This window comes from Galleria mellonella, unplaced genomic scaffold (assembly GCF_026898425.1).
Source record: "Galleria mellonella isolate WM207_F2 unplaced genomic scaffold, CSIRO_AGI_GalMel_v1 utg103, whole genome shotgun sequence".
Classification (NCBI taxonomy): domain Eukaryota; kingdom Metazoa; phylum Arthropoda; class Insecta; order Lepidoptera; family Pyralidae; genus Galleria; species Galleria mellonella.
This window is the reverse complement of record NW_026441966.1, coordinates 3814872-3833799: the sequence shown is the minus strand read 5'-3', so window position 1 is coordinate 3833799 and position 18928 is coordinate 3814872. Positions and strand designations below refer to the sequence as shown.

Genomic DNA, 18928 nt, shown 5'->3' with positions numbered 1-18928 from the left:
CCAGGATGGGTCCGTGTAGTCATGTAGATAGGTTATAGAATAAGATATAGAATCGGCTACTATGAACGTTTATCAGTAACAGTTATAAATTTTTTTATATTAGTAGGATTAAACACTTTAGAACATTAATCCACTTCTTTATTACAAATTACTTTTAATGGAACAAAAGTGTGGTAAAAATATCCGTTCTTTTCGAATGATCCTATGATGACCAGATCGAAGTAATTCTGAGGCTTTTTCTTGTAAAGTGAACTGAATTACTTTTATCGCGTCGTGTTATTTTAGTTTAATAAGTACAGGAAGAATAATAATTAAGGTAAAATAATTAGTATCAAAAGAAGAGACGAATCGAGAACCTTCTTTTTGACGTCATTAGAATCTGGTAATTGACATATTTCTTTTAAATCATCTGTGACTTTTATGACTTCTATTAGAATATTTTTTTATTTGCTAACCATAATATATTATTGTTAAAATCAAAATACCGTAAATAAATTTATTAGGTACTCCAAATAAAGTTCTATGAACTTAACACATTGACGTAAAATCAACATGTACTAGTTCAGCCAGCTCATTCTTGCCGGTTTTTAATTTGTATTTCGGTTTTTAATATATATATATATACATATATTAATTATTAATATTTGTTAAGAAATATTGTTTCCATATTTTTAAAGATAAACCACCTTACTCTTATAGTCAGATAGAACTTTTTTTACAAATTGTAAAAATATTGAGCTATTCCCTAAAGATGATGTTCTTCAAATTGGATGGATGTATCAGGGTCCGTGCACGTGACATTCCTGGTGACTGTTAACCTTTAGACGGGCTGTATGCCTATTAGGTACCTTCGTTAAATAAAAAAATATTTGTGTTTTTAATCATTATCAGCCGTTAGTTGTCCACTGCTGAACATAAGCCTGCCCCATAAGGAGGGGTTTGCCAGTAGTTGTCACGCATGGCAGGCGGGTTGGCAACCGCAGTTAGGCCTTGGTGATGTTTTAAGAGGGATGCTGCTGCCCATCCCTCGACCATTAAGTTCCCTTAGTCACATTTTACGACACTCACGAGAACGGGAAGAGTGACCCTTTCTATTCCGGAACCACACAGCCAGTTGTTAGTATAGGGACGCTTAATTTTTTTTTTGGTTTTACGACCCATATTTTTATCATGTTCTCTTTTACTGATAGAATACTCCTTCAAATTATTCAATCAATGCCAAATTCATTTTATACATGTCTATATATGCAGATGTATGTCTATTTTTCCATTCATACAATATAACTATCTTATTTACCAGTGACGTATCAAGGCGCAGAGTCCGCCTAATCTCTGATCGTTTGTAAATAGCTTTACCACCGCCGATTGGTGTAAACATAACCGATGTGACAGCTACGTTGTGAGGCTTCGGCTTTCATGTCACGTTAGGGTTGTCAACGAAATTTCCATAAATTATAACTTTCTTTTACTTGCGACTATGTCCGCGTGATGAATTGACACACACAGACTGGAACCCCCCGTTATGGGAGAGGCCTTTATTCAACAGTGGATAGTTAACGGCTGATATGATGATGATGATGATGATGATAATCATTTAAAATTTCTGTTTTATCTTGTCCAATGTATATGTATGGCAACCGCTGAATAGTCCTTCTAACCGTCATATTTATTTTCTATTTATTTTCTTACTAAGTCCCTAGTCAGTTAGAGAGAGAGAGAGAATAGACTAGTTCATAGCAACTGTAGGAGATTAATTTAGAATTACGATTCTCTATCGATATTAATGATAGGGTTGAATAATTTTGTCATGTTCAGAATATTTATATATAATATATTTTAATTATAATTTTTTTTTATTATCTTTAATTCATAGCTGACAACCCTAAAAGTCTACCACCAGTCATGTGATACGCAACGGGTCACAGAGCAATTCATGGCTGTCGCTTCCGCTATAGACACGACTCGATGCTATATTTATTACAAGCTATAGAACCTGCTCATACTCTTAACGGTTGGTATTAGAAAGAAAGAGAAAGAGATATTTATAAAATTTAAACTATAATAGAGTGAAATATGGCTCCGCATTTTCTCTTTTTCATGAACTGCGAGGAAAAGGCTAAGAGATTATATTATCGTGTTGAAATAAAAGCGTAACAGGTTAGAGATTAGCATAAACATGTTTAGACTAAGTTAAGAGTTTAATCTATAAATTGTATAATATGTCGTAAAAATTTGAAAAATTGTGAGGATGGATAAATGTTTACAGGTTTCAAACTAAAAACACTGAAGAAATAAAAGAATAAAAGTCGGTACACGTTTAGGTTATATCATAACTCAGAACATAGGATACGTTGTATTGTCATTCCCGCTAGAGAAACTGCGGGATATTGCTAGTCATCGTTATTATCATCATGACTTTAGCCGTTAACTGTCTAATACTGAGCATAGGCCTCCTCTATTAAATTATATTTTGCTAGCATTTGCCACGGTTGGCAGGCGGGTTGGTAACCGCAATTAGGTTTTGATGTTGTTTAAAAAGGACGCTGCAGCCCAGCCCTCGACCTTTAAGTTCTCTTAGTTGCTTCTTACGATATCTATGGGAAAGGAAGTGGTAACCTATTCTATATTTTGCTAGTAAAGAATAAATATGAGTGTAGTAGCCATGCGGTCCATAAAGTTAGTGAGTTTACATTGGGTAGATATTTGTGTTAATTTAAATTTCCAACTAACACTCCGGTGATTGTAAAATACTGTTAACAAAACAAAGTAATTAAAAATATAGTATTAGGTATTCTTTTAGGGTCAATAATCTTATAAATAAATAGCCATTTAAAACCACATCGTCAAGATCATTGGGGTTCTTTCCTCTAATTTGGGTCAATATTAACAGTTTTGAATTAATTTACCATCTGATGACGTCTAAGAGTCATTAACGCTTTCTCGTCTAACTGGTTCGACATATCAATTTTTGTAACCAACTAAATATTAATATGGGTTATATCTACCTCTTATATTATATAGGTAGAGTGTCTCCATACAAATGCTTCGAGAAAAGCGGGTCAAGTTTTTCGTACAATTTTACGTGATAAATAGTTATGAGTGTTTCCTTTATAACTTCTATATTTATTTCGTTTTATAATTTTTCTATCTTTTTAATGCGTAAAAATTCTTTTTTATTTATTAAATAATTAATATATTTAATTGTACGTCAAGATGTGTGTAAGTATGTAGAACACAGATTAAAAACAAAAAGTTGATCCGTTTTTAAAACTCGATGCTCTATCAATACACTGTTGCTGCACGAAATTGGATGCAGTTTCACAGTTATGTTCCTAAAGGTCTAACTTAGAATCTGGGGGAAAGAGATAGTTAGTAATACGGATTGGCAACCCTATTATTAGTAATATACCATATCAGGTCCCCTTGGAAACCATCGTGATTGAATCATTGGTGAGTTTGTCACAATGGGCTAACTGGATCTGGTTCATCTTCACTTAGCATCCCTCACCAGTGCCCTGCCAGTATATACCGATAGCGCAAGCCGGGTTATTAAAATATGGTGTATATTGTATTTTGATACGTCATATGGAAGTGGTCTATTTTAATTGATTTTCTTACTTCAAAGTTTACGCGTACGAAGTAGTAAGCAAAAAGTCAGTCGTTCATAAAAAAAAAAATATTTAAGTAATAGGTCTTCGTCGGAAATGCGTTATACAGACCAATCTGTATAAAGAATTCATAATAATGAAGAACTTGATTTTATGCAAAATGTTAAATCATTAACCTAATTTATATATCCGTTATTATGTTAATGAAATAAAAGATATGGAGTGATTTATACGAATGATTCGCATCGTCTCTACCGATTTTAACCACAGTCTAAAAGAACTATAAAATCAACATCTGAAACTCGGTTCTTAAATAGCCCAATTTGAGCGTGTATATTGTGTCTACAATACTCTCACTATAAAAAGAAAACTCAGGAATTATATAATAAATTTTATTCACAAAAAAATATATATAATGTATATACATTTCGATTACATCAATTCACTCATAAATAAAATTCTTTTCTATTTTATGTATATAATTTTATAATGGTCACCAATGTATTGGCCGATTCATTAAATAATAAATAAAATAAAACAAAATTTGATTGAATTTTCATCTACTAAACATAGGCTTAATCCAAAAATTTAATGGAACATTATCTGTCTGAAGTTTGTGAATACAGCATTATAAATAGACAGATATTGTCAAAAACGAATTAAGTTTCTAAAATAGGAATACGTACAGTCATTATATATAATAACAAAATTAAGTATACATTTATTTAACACCTATATCGGGCGTAATTATGTTTGAAGTGGTTAAAAAATTCACCAGCTGATAATCCTTCTTTGCTGTAACTGGGAACACGCTCGATCCGAACAGCAGAGTGATCTGGGTTCAAATCTCATTGGATTCAATCATTGGTAGGTAAATTTTTCAACCTACTAATAATTTATTTCGCGCGCCGCGTGCGCAATAAAAGTGCTATATAAGCGAGAAATCTAAATCCAAGGAATAGGAGTACCATGTTGATTATGTCCATTTGGAAGTCATCCTGCAAAAACAATGTTATTAATTATAAATATTATAAAGAAATTTGTATTATTACGTGCATTTGTTCGTAAAAGCTTTACTGTACATTCATATTAGAAACAAGAAAAACAAGTACAAAAAGAAAAATGTAACAATTAAATAAAACGAGAATTAAATTCTGGTAAATTCGACACTATGGCCAATAAACTTTATTCTCACCCTTCACTGGAACTACACCCGTGTGGACAACCAAAATTTTCTTCTGCAACATTTTTCCATTACAACCCTCTTGCTTTTTATCTAATATTTATCAATTTTTTTTTATGTTAACCCCAAAATCCTTTTATTGGCTTACCTCAGAGAAACTCAGAGTCTCGAGTACGACCTGCCCAGAAGCAGGACATGTGAAGTTTTCTCTTGTACATGCAATGGAATCGACTCCAGACCATTGGTTGACCAGCAATGCTTCGTTTCCGTATCGAAACCAGGAAAGGTAGGATATCCAACTGAGATACGGCGGAACGGACCTTTAAAGATCACAAAGATGATTAGCAAGTCACAGTGCATCTTATGAAAATTTGCTTTCCATAGAATTAACTAAATATGCTGAATATGCTACAATGCAGCTTTTTCCATTTCTTATATACATTAATGATGTTGGAAAAAGTTTAAAAATAGAAAACATTTCTACATTTACAAGTAAGAAAAAATTTTGTTTAGAACATTATGAGAAGTCAAATATATTTGACACTGATAAATTGTTAACCTACGGTTAACTAAGAATTGGAGCTTCAAATCATGCTCTTGCTGCTTGGCTGTAATGGAATACTTTTCCTGCTTTTAATATTTTCGGAGCAATAGAATTGGAGACTCTTAAAGTCGATGGTAAATGATTATAAAACTAACAAATCTAACAGCTATTAATGTTAACAGCTAGTAATAAAATGTTTTGGTAGACAATCAAACCTACCCAGAGTTTAGGAAAAATCCACCAAAGAGCATAAATGGTATGATGATTGGGGGTCCCACTGAGGCAGCCATGCTCACACTGCTGCTGGCACACGATATCAAGTAACCTGTATGTAATAATTAAATTTAAATCATGCTTTTATACGCAGATCCTAAAAATAAATAATTGTTAATGAACCAGATAGTTAGACAAATCAATAAAGCGAATTCAATATTTACATCCATAATCGTACAGGAATATTGTGTGTAGTAAGATTATATATGAAAAGTTGCAGTTCTAGAAAATTATTCACCGTAAACTAACAAATCGCATTATATCAATAAAAACTTTGGAAAAAGATCATTAATGTACTTATGCTCTGAATTTTTTAATAAGCGCTTTTGTGTGTAATTTACAACATAATTAAATTCTAGCGTAAACTAATTGGTGGATAAAATGATAACTTAATACCAAAATACTAATACTATTGAATCTATACTTAAAAAAACATATCCTGATTCATTAGTTTAATTACTGTTGTAGTTCACTAATTTATCGCCTAAACTAAAGTCTAAAAACGTATTTTCTGAAATTGTCAAAATAGTAGTTGATAATTTACCAAATGACGTGGCAACATTGGTGATGAGTGCAGCCAAGCCTGAAGCTATGAAAAATCTCTCCGGTGCAGGATTCAACCCTATCATGTAATAAGCTATGGTAGTGAACACGAGTGGTATGGTGGCGAACACAGGAGCCTCCGCTAAGGTCTTGGATAAAAAGTAAACATCAGCTCGATACATCCCGTTGTGGTGTTCCCGAATGAATATTGGCAGTTCTGAGCAGAAGACCTGACGAAGTGGAAAAAGTAAATTTGTTACGTAAAAAATAACATAAAACAATAAAAAATTATAGATTCTTAATACGTCGTATCTGTCTGTCAAGTTAGTATGATCGTTTAATACATCCGATATAATATGTTCTTGTGAAAAATATTCAGTTTCGGTGGTAAAACACTTTTTGAAAAGTTAGTGTTAGTGTTAGTAACATCTAGTTCAACCTATAAATACAAAATTTTGCAATTAGGTAAGCAAGAATTTTTTATGTTTTTAGGTCGTTTTATATTTTTTGATAATGAAATATTTTTTACAAATTTTGTGACTTACAAAATCTGAATATAGCTTTTATAGATATATGATTTGAATACAGCTTAGTTTAGTTTTAGTTTCTAGAGCAAATAATATATAACTTACATTTATAACAGCGAAAATATTCTGAAAGGTCATATTTGTAAGGAATATAAATATGGCTCCATTGATGTTCATCACGCCGTCTTGATCCAGGTGTTGGCCAAAGTAGATCACACCAATCAGTATTGACACCATCTAACCATAAAATTTACCTTAATTAGAAATATTCTTAATATTAACTGAGAACTTTGAGTGTCTTTTGTTTTGGGGCTTTTCGATTTGCAATAATGGGTTGGTTGGAGAAACAAATAAATTTTTTATTTTAGATTGAAAATGAAAATTAATACAAAAATTGAACAACTTCGTAGCACAGTAGCAAAAACAAACAATTTAAGAAGTTATGTTTTTTCAAGATATATATAATATAACTTTGATAATCAACTTTTATCTCTTGCTTTTTCAGCTATAAAAGTCATAAAACATGTATATCTTGTAATATTAGGAAAAACATTGCTCACCACGAAAACAAAATTGATAAGTTTCAGGAAGTCGAAAAAACAATAAAAATCTGATGTTCTTTTACTTTCTAGTTTTATATATACCACTCACCACAGTCTGCAAGAAGCGCACTTTGATCAACATTGGTTCTTTGGTGACAGATAGCCATGACCGCCATAAAACTGCTCGGAACTGAGCGCACCAGGACGCTTTATATGGGGAACGATGTGACCGAATTGCGGCAGCTCCAGCCCATGCTGCTTCTGTCCATCCACCAGATAGCTTACTCTGTATTGGAAGAGGATAATTTAATAAAATAAAAGCGTTATACGTATAAATCTGGAACCTATTTTGTAAATATAATTATTCAGATTAATATTAGCTTTTCATAAATAAGTTTTAAAATAAAACAATCGAATATAATTTTATTTTCTCTACATATCGCAGAAAAAAAAAAGAAAGAAAAAATAAACTACAATAATAAACAAACATTATATGAACGAGCATATGCAACTAAACGGCTTTATGTTAAAAGTAAGCTTTTAATTTTTGATCATTGACTCTTACCTCACGAAATAATGATTTTTCTGCCTCCGCTGCTATATTGCAACCTATCTCTGACTTGGCAAAGGCTGTACAAACAGTGTCTATAGTATGACGAGTTGCCTCTTCCTGGCCAGGCATCCCCGCTAAGAGTTGTATAAAGTGGTCAGCAGGATTGTAATTTGCTGGACAAGCCGCTCCGAGTCTAACAAATACAGGAATATAAAAATATGTAAAGTATCTTCAATTTATAGGAGAAGGTTGATTTTTAGAATCCCTGCTAACTCTGTTTCTATAACTTGGAAAGACCAAGGATAGGTTAAGGAGCCGATTTTAATTGCCCATTCGGTTCAAATGAATAGACTTTTTAACTTTTCTGTCATTGGTAGGTACTACTTTCAAACTTTCTTTGATATACATATTCATTCTTGTGCATTCGTGTAACACACTTCATTCATTTCAAAATTGGTATCTCAGCTATATGCAATCGTCTTTCCTCTATTTAATTTTGCATTCTAATGTTTCTTAAAAACTAATAAGGATTTAGAATAATATTTTTATATCATTGTATATGCATTTGTAGAGCACAGATTACCTGATATTAAGTATATTATATAGTCAAAAATACTAATGCAAATAGTGTAAATTTAGAATTATCACAGAAATCATTAAGCATTAAATCAAATATTAGACCTAGAAATACGCGGTCCAAACCTGTTACTATCTTTATTCATGCTGAACGCCCTTGTGTATATAGAATCACTTGCATGTCATTTGTCCTACTTTCACATTAAAGGTTACTAGGTAACAAGAGGCTGCATTTGGTATTTTATATTTAATCAAGTTCAATATTCCGAACAATTATACTCAAAATATAAAAAGTGACTTAGTATCTACAGCATTCAAATTTCATCAAAAAAACTAATTATGTGTATTCGTAGCAAAATAATACAGCCCTTTTGATGATAAGCTATATCGGTAACAATAGGATATGACAATAAAATTACAGGGTATAAAGACATAACTCCTTACTCCTCAGGAATGGCAACGCATTAAGGGTATCATGGACAACACAGTATACTCTGTTGTGTAACGGTTATGACTTTTAATCAGGTGGGCCGTCAATTTATTTGCCATTCTAAGTTGCATACAAAAAAGAATATTGCAACTCGAAGATATCACTGGGAATTTGCTGATTTCACTGACGTAACACATTTTAAATACGAAGAGAAATTAAGCACAATATTTTCAATAGCTCAATTCCAATGGGCTACCAATTTTACAGAAGAACTATTTGAAGACTTCAGGCCATCAGGCTCACTTAAATAACTGTAAGAGGGAGTTTATATAACGTGACGTTAATAAATTATCACGGTATAGTAATTATTAAATTTGTCGTTATGCCAATAAAAGTAGATACCTGTGATTCAACGAGATGTTACGGTTATGCCTCACTCAATACAAATGTAAAATTGAAGATTCTACAGAAAAGTGAAATGAGGCAATAAAACGCGGTATACAATTATAAATAAAGAACACTATAGTAATTATTTAACAGCCAACATGGGGAAGATTTACTTACTCTCTGAAGAATTCTGTAGCCTGATCAGGAGAGCCCAAGAATGCTACTCGGCCGTCCGCCATGATGAGCAGCTTATCAAACATTGCGTATAACTCAGATGATGGTTGATGTATCGTGCACACCACCGTCTTTCCTTTTTGCGCTAGACCTTTTAAAACCTGACCGAAATTAAAAGGCACACTTAACATCTATGTACAATATAACACGATCTGGTCACGACATAGAATAGGCCACCTCTCCCTTTCCCGTGGGTATCATAAGAGACGATTAATGAACTTATTATTCGATTGACGGATGGGCAGTTGCGTCTCTCCCAAAACATAATCAAAGCCTAACTGCGGTTCCCAACCTATCTGCCAAGTGTGGCAAATATAGGTAAAACCCTCCAATCTATGGGAGAGGTATATGTTTAGCAGTGTACAGATAACGGCTAATATGATGGTAATGATGATGAAAATATAACAACAAAAGATAGTATAGAATCATGGGTTATATAGGGTAAAGTTAAAAACATCAGCATATTTTTTGAAAGTGTTCTATCAAAGAAATTGAACATCGTTCTAAAGAAGAAGAGAATTATCTTCAGTTATATTAACTTTTAGAATTGAGTTGCATGATTTATGGTTTATAAGAGACGGAGAATTAACGCGATCGCTAAAGTAATGTAAATCTGAGTTTCGTTTAGATCACTTGCCATGGTCACAAGTAACCTGCTAGAAACTCCCGTATCTATCTATCCCTGATCGCATTAATTCCCATCTCTAATAATCCTTAAATCTTCTTTTTTCTTCTTGTCAAATTTCTACTCATGATTTTTTGGAGAAAAATCTTCAGTTTTACTTATAGATCTATCTCTTAAAAGGATTCCATACTTTACGATTTGATTACCTGTATAACATTTTGTGCCATAAATGAGTCCAATCCTGAGGTGGGTTCGTCACAAAACATCAGTGGAGGGTCTGTGAGGACCTCACTTGCGAATGATAGCCTCTTCATCTCCCCACCTGATATGCCTTTCAAACGCCCTGGTATCCCAATAACTGTATTCTGGCATTTTGATAAAGCTAACTGTAAAACAAGACGTATCTTTAAAAACTCATTTACACTTTCAACAGTACATATAAAAGTAGAGAAAAATAAAAATATTATATTTGTACTTAGGTAAATTCAGTGAATTAAGTAAATAATATATATATTTTTATAATATGTAAAAACATTATGTCTAAACTTGTAGTCTTAGTGATATTTGTCCCACATTTCGCCAAGCATTTTAATCCCAACATGGTAGAGAGCGAGTCTACCGCCATCATTCGAATTAAATTAGTGTTGACCATCACTGATGGGTAAGTTAAATATTTAACTTGATACTTACTTATACCTTATGTCATGCACAATGGCTTTACTAAGTTTATTAAGTTTACTAAAAACGTACCAAAGAAAGTCCATTAAAAAAATACAATCGAATTGAGAACTGTCTTTTTAAAGTTGGTTGAAAATAATTTTACCTCGGAAATTACTTCTTGCACTCGGCGCATGCGCTGCGCGTATGGTATATGTCGGTCCATGCGCACTAGAGCCTGTGTAAATAGAGACATTTTATTGTATTTAAGAATATGGTATAAAAATAAAAAGATCTACAAGTGAAAATATTATTCATGCGATAAGCAGACATGTTATTTTAGACACTTCCCATCTCAGTTTCTTTTTAGGAAATAAACTTGATTAAATAAAATACAACCCATGTTATTCGCTGATAATATAGTTTTAGACAGGGATTATTAGTAATGAGATCCAACAGACCTATTACTAGCAACATACCCTAACAGGACGACCTTTACGCGGTTCCTCCTGGAAACCATCGTGATTATTTTTTGATGAATTTATCACGATGGGCCAACTGACCTGCTTCATGCTCACCTATCATCCCTCACTGGTGCCCCGCCAGCATATCCCGATAGCGCAGGCGGGGTTACCATTCCATTTTCATCCATTAAAAAAAATATAGCTTTAGATGAAAGAATTTTTAAATTCTGTTATGTAGGTATTTTTTTTTTAATTATCCATTCATCATCGTCATCATATCAGCCGTTAACTGTCCACTGCTGAACATAGGCCTCCCCTTATTGTAAGACTTTGCCAGTAGTTGCCATGCTTGGCAGGCGGATTGGCAACCGCAATTTGGTTTTGGTGATGTTTTAAAGGGACGCTTCCCTTAGTCGCTTCTCACGACACCCACGGGAAAAGAGAGAGTGGTTCGTTACAAACTCAAAATCAAATCTTTCCTCTATATTAGTTAATATAGATTAAAGATGTAAAGACATAAATGTATTCTCCTTCCATTCCTCATCTCATGTCAACAAGTCACCGTTCGGTATTATTGAATCCAATTAATCAACCGGTAGCATTGTATAAGAAACGTGCACCTACTATACCATATACTTCTCGTATATACACAATTACACATGTCACAATAATAAAGATAAAAAATAAGAGCATATTTACTTTAGTTTTTATCTTTATTTAAATATATTTATTTGTAACGAGATGAGATTCTGATTAAATTTAATACTATTTTACGGAAAACTATTTCAAGTATTTTAGTTTGATGCAGAAATGTATAATAGACTACAAAACAAACTAATCATCCGCCTACCAAGCGTGGCAACTACTAACAAAACTCCTATTTTGAGGGAGGCCTATGTTCCAAAGTAGTGAACATATGATGATAATGATGATGATGATATATAAAAAAATAATATTGTCATTAAAAATTTATTAGTTACAAATCTTCAAATGTTAATATTATCAATTAAAGAAATTTTCTCGAAATAAAAATTTTGTCGAAGCGGAATAGAGACCCTTAGGCAATTGCCTATTCCCGCCCAAGACATTGGATACATAGTGGTACCCTCTGACAATGCCTTTATGCATAAGTAAGGCACCGTATATATATACTAGATGAGTTTTAAGATTATTTTTAGATGAAAACTACCTCGCCTGATTTTAATAAGCAAATGCAACCAAGCATACGGCCCACCTGATGATAAGCGGTTACCGTAGCCTATAAACGCCTGCAATAATAGGAGCATTACACTTGAGTTGCCGATCCTAAAGAAACCTCTTCACTCTTTTTTGAAGAACCCTATGTCTCTTGGAAAATTCACGACAGGGCTTACTTCTCATTCCATAACTTGAGCGTTCATGGAAAGAAACACCTCTAATATCACGCTGTACGCGACCATTCAGGCTCAATAACAGTATATCAGTATTATTTTAAATTTACAGATTAATTTTACCTGAAAAATTAGGTGTTCTCGAACAGTCAAAGTACCAATAAACAAATCTTGTTGCTGAACATACGCAGACAGCGCTGTCAGCGCTTCCGGAGTAGCTGGCTGTCCATTCAGTGCCCTTGTACCACTAGACACTACGCCGCTTGGTGTTCGAAAAGTTAGTGTGTTGAGAAGCGTAGTCTTGCCGGCTCCAGAAGATCCCATGATGGCCAGTAACTCGCCAGGATATGCTGCGCCGTTTACTAAAAGAAGCGTCGCTTGAAAGTGTATACATTTTACACATCGTACCAGTCTTTTCAACCGACTTTGAAAACGGAGATTTTTTTTATGTTTGCTACCTCATAACTTTCTTATTTATAAACCAATTTGTATTTTTTTTTATCTGCGAAGACAGACTGGTCTCATAGAAATTTTATCAAAATCCATTCAGTGGTTTAGTTTTTTAAACCAAAATAATTGGTTTTACTACGGTTGAAGTCGATGTTTTCTTTTGGAATCAAATCTTAAATTATATATTCACTTTTAAGACATTTACACATTAATTAGTGAAAATTATAAATTACATATAAAAAGTATTTATAATTTTTAAAAGAATATTGAAATTCGACACTTAATGCCATCTACATATGCCGAAGGTTTCCGTAGCTAATCGGATACTGATAACGGTAGCTTATAATTCGGCATCATCCCAGTAAGTGGTAACCCTCATATGCTGCTATTAATGAGGGCTTATGTACTCATATACTGAAGTGTATTGTTACTCTATCACATTCTAATGGACTGTCATAATAAATTCTAGCCTTTTCTAGAACTAATAAAAATTTGCAATTAATATTACTTACCATTTTTTAACAATTGTTTTCTCTGCTGAAACATGCCATTGGAAGATGTCTTCCAGAAATTCCAGAATCGTCTCCTGGACCTGGTTTGAGACGCGAACGCGTTGATGTCCGCCCAAGTGTATGTAACCTTCTCCACTCCCCCGATAGTGCCATAGTTACGTGAAAAAGATACGGTAACATCTCCAGTGCCTGATGGTGTACCTGGAGGGGAGTTCCCATCCTGTGAGAGAATAAGTAAAAGAAATACCTACAGAATTTAATTAAAACCAAATTGAGTATAGTAACTTATAGCATTATATGTAAAATAATTTAATACTCTATGAAAATCTTTTAATATTGACAAAATTCTTATGGGATCAACACTGTGAAGCGATACCCTCAAGGAGTTATTAATATATCACTAGATATGGCCCAAATGAGAGGCTAAGCGCGGAAAATGGAGTCCTTTTCACATTCACATCACTAGATATGGTCTCTCTCCGTAAAGGCCACTATATGCTTTTATTTCGAACATTCGTTCTCTTGCACTACACTACATTTGCCGTGTGGTTTCGGCGTAGAATAGGTCATCTCTTCCATTCCTGTGGGTGTTGTAAGAGCCGACTAAGGGAATTTAATGTTTGAGGGATAGGCAGTATCATTCCTCTTTAAACATCACTAAAGCCTAAGCACGGTTGCCAACCCGCACGCCAAGCGTAGCAACTATTGGCAAACGATGTTTTATATGTCATCATCCTTCTATAGATTTGGAGCACCGTCTATATTCGCCCTGTTATATCTGGTGAAACTGTAAAAGCTATCTATGGCCAACAACATTAGACTTATTTGAAAAAAAAAACAGTATAACATACATTGGGCCTTACGTGGATAGACATCATAAGGGTAAAAAGCAGTGGTACCTTTCTTAACATTAAGCAACGAAAGTGACTACAAAAATACTATCTACCCACTCGTATTACTGATTAATCGATCCAGGTTTTCGATTGGCATTGTCATTTTTATGACTTCCACGTTAATCCTTGCAAACAACAAGTCATTGACCAGTGTTGTTCAAATAAAAATTTAACAGAATTATTCTCCTATAATTATATATAGCAAACAAGTTCATGGAAAATGGTAATCGTTGCCTAATGCACACTGAACGTCATAGAGTGCATTGTGATGCTCATGGCACCTCTCAAACATGACTATTCCTGAGGACTAAGGATTCTTCCGTGCCTGCCATAATTTAACACCCTTCAAAACGAAATCCTTACTGTGTGCATGTGAGTTTGTATGTTTATTTGTTTCTTGCCTCTTAGCGCCTTAACAGCTTAACCAATAGCTATGCCATTTAGTATACATTTACTACAGAGAATGGAGAAGGAGATAGGCTACCCTTGTCAATAAATATATCCCGGTCAAGACCAGTACCATGGACATAACAGAGTATACTGTTTCGCCCATGATAACTCCCATGCGTTGCCATTCCTGAGGACTCAGGTGTTACTCCTCTGTACCCAGTAAATTCACGCCATATCCCACCCTTCAAACGGAAACACAGTCATACAAACACAACTGCTTCACGGTTGAAACACAAATGGACCAGAGGTACCCAAGCAATCGACTTTTGTACAAAGTCTCCCTCTGGTATATGTATGTAACACGCTGTAACCACAAACCCATAGATACTAACCCTCTGCAAAAGTATTAATTTCATGAATTTTCTTGAATGAACGTTGCAAACCCCCTTATAGCGACCAATGTATTGGATAATGGCGGAATACAGTTACGCACTAAGAAGCCAAGTAAGCCCGTATAGTGATTATAACTAACATTTGTATACTTGTCTACCTAATTTAACAAATGAGAGATTAGAGGGCGTCTATTTTGGATTTTTTTAAAGTATTTTTTGCACACATTTCTGCAATTAATTATATTTTAATCCATAATAAAAAAAAAAAATAACAGTAATAGATTAAAATTACTTCAAAAATTGTTCAAGTAAATCTTGTGTTCAGAAATAATATTTTTTTTATAATCTTGGAATGGCAATCTTTTTTTTTATACAACTTAGAATGGCAAAGAAGCTGACGGCTCACCTGATGGAAAGTGATACCGTTGCCTATAAACATGAGCAATACCATGGATATAACAGAGTATACCGTTTCGCCCATGATACGCCCCATGCGTTGCCATTCCTGAGGACTCAGGTGTTATTCCTCTGTACCCTGTAAATGCACGCCATATCCCACCCTTCAAACCGAAACACAGTCATGCAAACACAACTGCTTTACGGTTGAAACACGAATGGGACAGAGGTACCCAAGCAAACAATTTCTGCACAAAGACTCCCTCTGGATTATCTTACTACAATTACACGAAAATACTATAATAGCTTCCCCTAATTTGAATGTTTTAGAGTGTGAACAACGGTGTGAAAATATTGGAAGCCAAAAATTGAGTGTTAATTACCTTATAGTATTACTGGGGGTCGTTAATAAGGCATTACGCAGTAAGGTAAGGTTTCCGGAGGTAAGTAGATAAGGTTACTGAAGACCGGTAGCACTAACAGAGGATGTAACACCCATGCTATTTGTGCCCAAACGCTTTTAGGAAGTAGATATTTGAGGCCTAAGCGGACGACGTCTTTTTGTAAGTGGACATAATGTTACTATTTTACTTTGTTTGCTTCGTCTATTTACGTGAAATGAAAGGAATTGTTAGAAAGGAGCACCAGCCAAGCTGATGACTGTCAAATCGATCTTCACGTGGTCAATCCTAAACACCATCATGATTAATTTCTGATGAATACTGAGGGGTGGCCTATTCTATGCCGAGACCACACGGATAATGTCAGTCATGTATTTTACTGTAATTATATACCTCTACAGAGCTTACAAATACTAGAAATATTACCCAAAATTACAAAAAAAAAAAATTATACAAATTCCTTCAAGCTCATTTCACTTTTCTCCAAAAACATCTTCAAGAATTTAATTTCTCCAAAATTTCGCGAATGGATTTTTTTTTTAAATTACGAAAAAAATACTTAATCTGGCAATACTGGACCTAACTTTATCCCTCACTTATACTCCACCATCATATATCGTGAGCACAAACGGGATTACCATTCTATTATTATTATTAAATAAATATACTAACATAAACATCTTATATCACCGAATTAGGACATTAACTTCGACTAAAATCTAACATTCTTTCTAAAACCGGTGCACTTGAGTAAAATTAAATACATAGTTTTGCTCGTTTTTTTAGTCCGGCCACTGACTTGAATGTTGAAATTTAATTTTATAATGTGGCAGATACATTATTGATGTAGCTATCTAAACGCTTTTGTAATACGGTTCACTTTCCTTTCTCCGTATTGACACATTGGAAAATTTCCGTAACATTATCTAAGGAAAGGCGCTTACGGTTTCTACACATAAAAAGGTCTTAGTAAATAAATTAAAATGCTTTATAATATAGAATGCGATATTTCTTAAATTTTGGTTTGTCTTATATATTAGTGCTAGGTCTTTAATATGAATGAATGTCTGTCTGCGCATTATATTTTTTTTAAATGATAATGGAATAGTTACCTTGCCTACGCTAACGATGTACGCTGGCAGGACGCCAGTGAGGGATAATAGGTGAGAATAAAAAGTCAGTTAGCCCATCGTGATGATTACACCTGGGATTCAGCACGATGGTTTCCAGGGGTAACCACGTGGAGGTCAATCTACCAGGGTATGTTGCTAGCAACTGGTAGTCTGCATTACTAACAATCCCTTCGCTCTCTAAACTCATTATATTAGAAGCTATTTGAGTATAGGAGACTCGAAATTGTCGTTTGTTTGAACAGTTTCCTTAAAAAAATGTTCAGTTTTACTGGTAGTGTACTTATAATAATTTTGATCTCTATGCAAATATAACTTTAAATGGCCTATAATATTTTATCTAATCATATTGACTCACAAAGTAAAGTTATTGTAATATACAAGAGTGTATTATATACATACTTCCAAAGCTGTCTACATAGTATTTTACATGCAATAAATCAGGATTTAACCGTGGTCTCAAATCTTATCGTTTAAGTAAGATAATAAATATACATTATATTATCTCGGTATCCCAAACATTTGTCTCGTACTTACAAAGGTAAATATCCATTGTAGTATAGTAAAGGTACCTCTACATATTTCTACAAAAGTTCAGTTTGAAAGTAATTGCCTAGGTAGTAAAATTATAATAAAATTCAAAAATAAAAATTAATAAAAATCAGTATAAAGTTATTAGGTATATTAATTATACTAGTAAAATAAAAAATATAATTGTGTATTTAACCATATAACGTCTTTCAAAACGAGGTTTTAGATCACTTGAGTTTTTTTACATGTCGAAGCGATAGCTCCATCAATTCTTAACCGATTTTAATATATATTTCTTTTAATACAGTCAATGGGATTTACTCTAGAGTTGATCTTACAATTTTGTGTCGATTAAAGACTTTTAAGGAACAATAATCAATTATATACTTTTTTTATTATTTTTTACCTGCGGAGAATTATTGTACGTCACACGTTGATTTTCTACGGACGTAGAAATAAGTGGTTCCTGTTCTTCGCTTGCAATAGTCATATTTAATATTAACTGCACAAATAATTGAATATTATTATAGAATCACTGTCATGGCAAACACAGAATGAAACTAAGTAATGTCACACAGTTTTTCGTTTTGGCGGGAAAGTTGAGAGGACGCGCGCCAGTCAGTATCAATGAAATGGAGTGGTATAGAAGGCTTGCGCGCAGCGACCCGATGCGCCGTACGCGACACTGTTGACTAGTCGAAGTAGATACGTGTGTTTATCACAGACATCATTTGTAGATTGCTTGTTTCATTAAATAATTACATATCTAGATTAACAGCTTTTAGATAATGTCTCCCAATAAATACTGTAGCATAACATGCAATTTGTGTTGTACAACTTAGAATTTAAAACAAACAAACAAGCTATTTATTACTTTTGTGTATATTAATTTCTTAGATTAATTTATATCATAGATTACATGTAGACTTAAGCGATTTATTAACACACTCTTAAATAGTGAAACCAAAATATAATTATTGCTTGCAACACCAAGAACAGTATTTAAAAATATTCACAAGTTTTTTGGATCCTTTTGAACACTTCACACATTCTTACCTTTGCACACATTCGTACACTGTAAGGGTAAAAATTATAAACACCAAATATTCGTATTGTGTTTATTAAAAAATCATGATATAGCAAATAATTATTATTGTAAATTAATTAAACAATATTTAAATGAATTACCTTTTACAATCTGGCTTCTATCGTATGAATACAATGACACATGACAAAGGAACTATTGTATATAAGACTTGAGATGATTTATTTATGATTCTTAACAATATGGCTAACATATCCGTTTTATATTATACC

The 18928-nt window shown here is 33.4% G+C and overlaps 1 protein-coding gene across 1 annotated transcript; it reads right to left on the bottom strand.

The window, feature by feature from the left end:
- Positions 1-4033: 4033 nt before the first annotated feature.
- On the bottom strand, positions 4034-18351 carry LOC113517274 (protein white). Its single transcript, XM_026901908.3, has 13 exons — positions 18018-18351; positions 13479-13698; positions 12640-12878; positions 10849-10920; positions 10232-10411; positions 9344-9501; positions 7786-7966; positions 7330-7506; positions 6784-6915; positions 6153-6381; positions 5555-5660; positions 4940-5111; positions 4034-4606 (listed from the first exon to the last, which is right to left on the bottom strand). The coding sequence occupies exons 1-13, from the start codon at positions 18099-18101 to the stop codon at positions 4505-4507; spliced, it is 2052 nt and encodes a 683-aa protein (XP_026757709.2). The 5' UTR covers positions 18102-18351; the 3' UTR covers positions 4034-4504.
- Between the last annotated feature and the right edge of the window lie 577 nt (positions 18352-18928).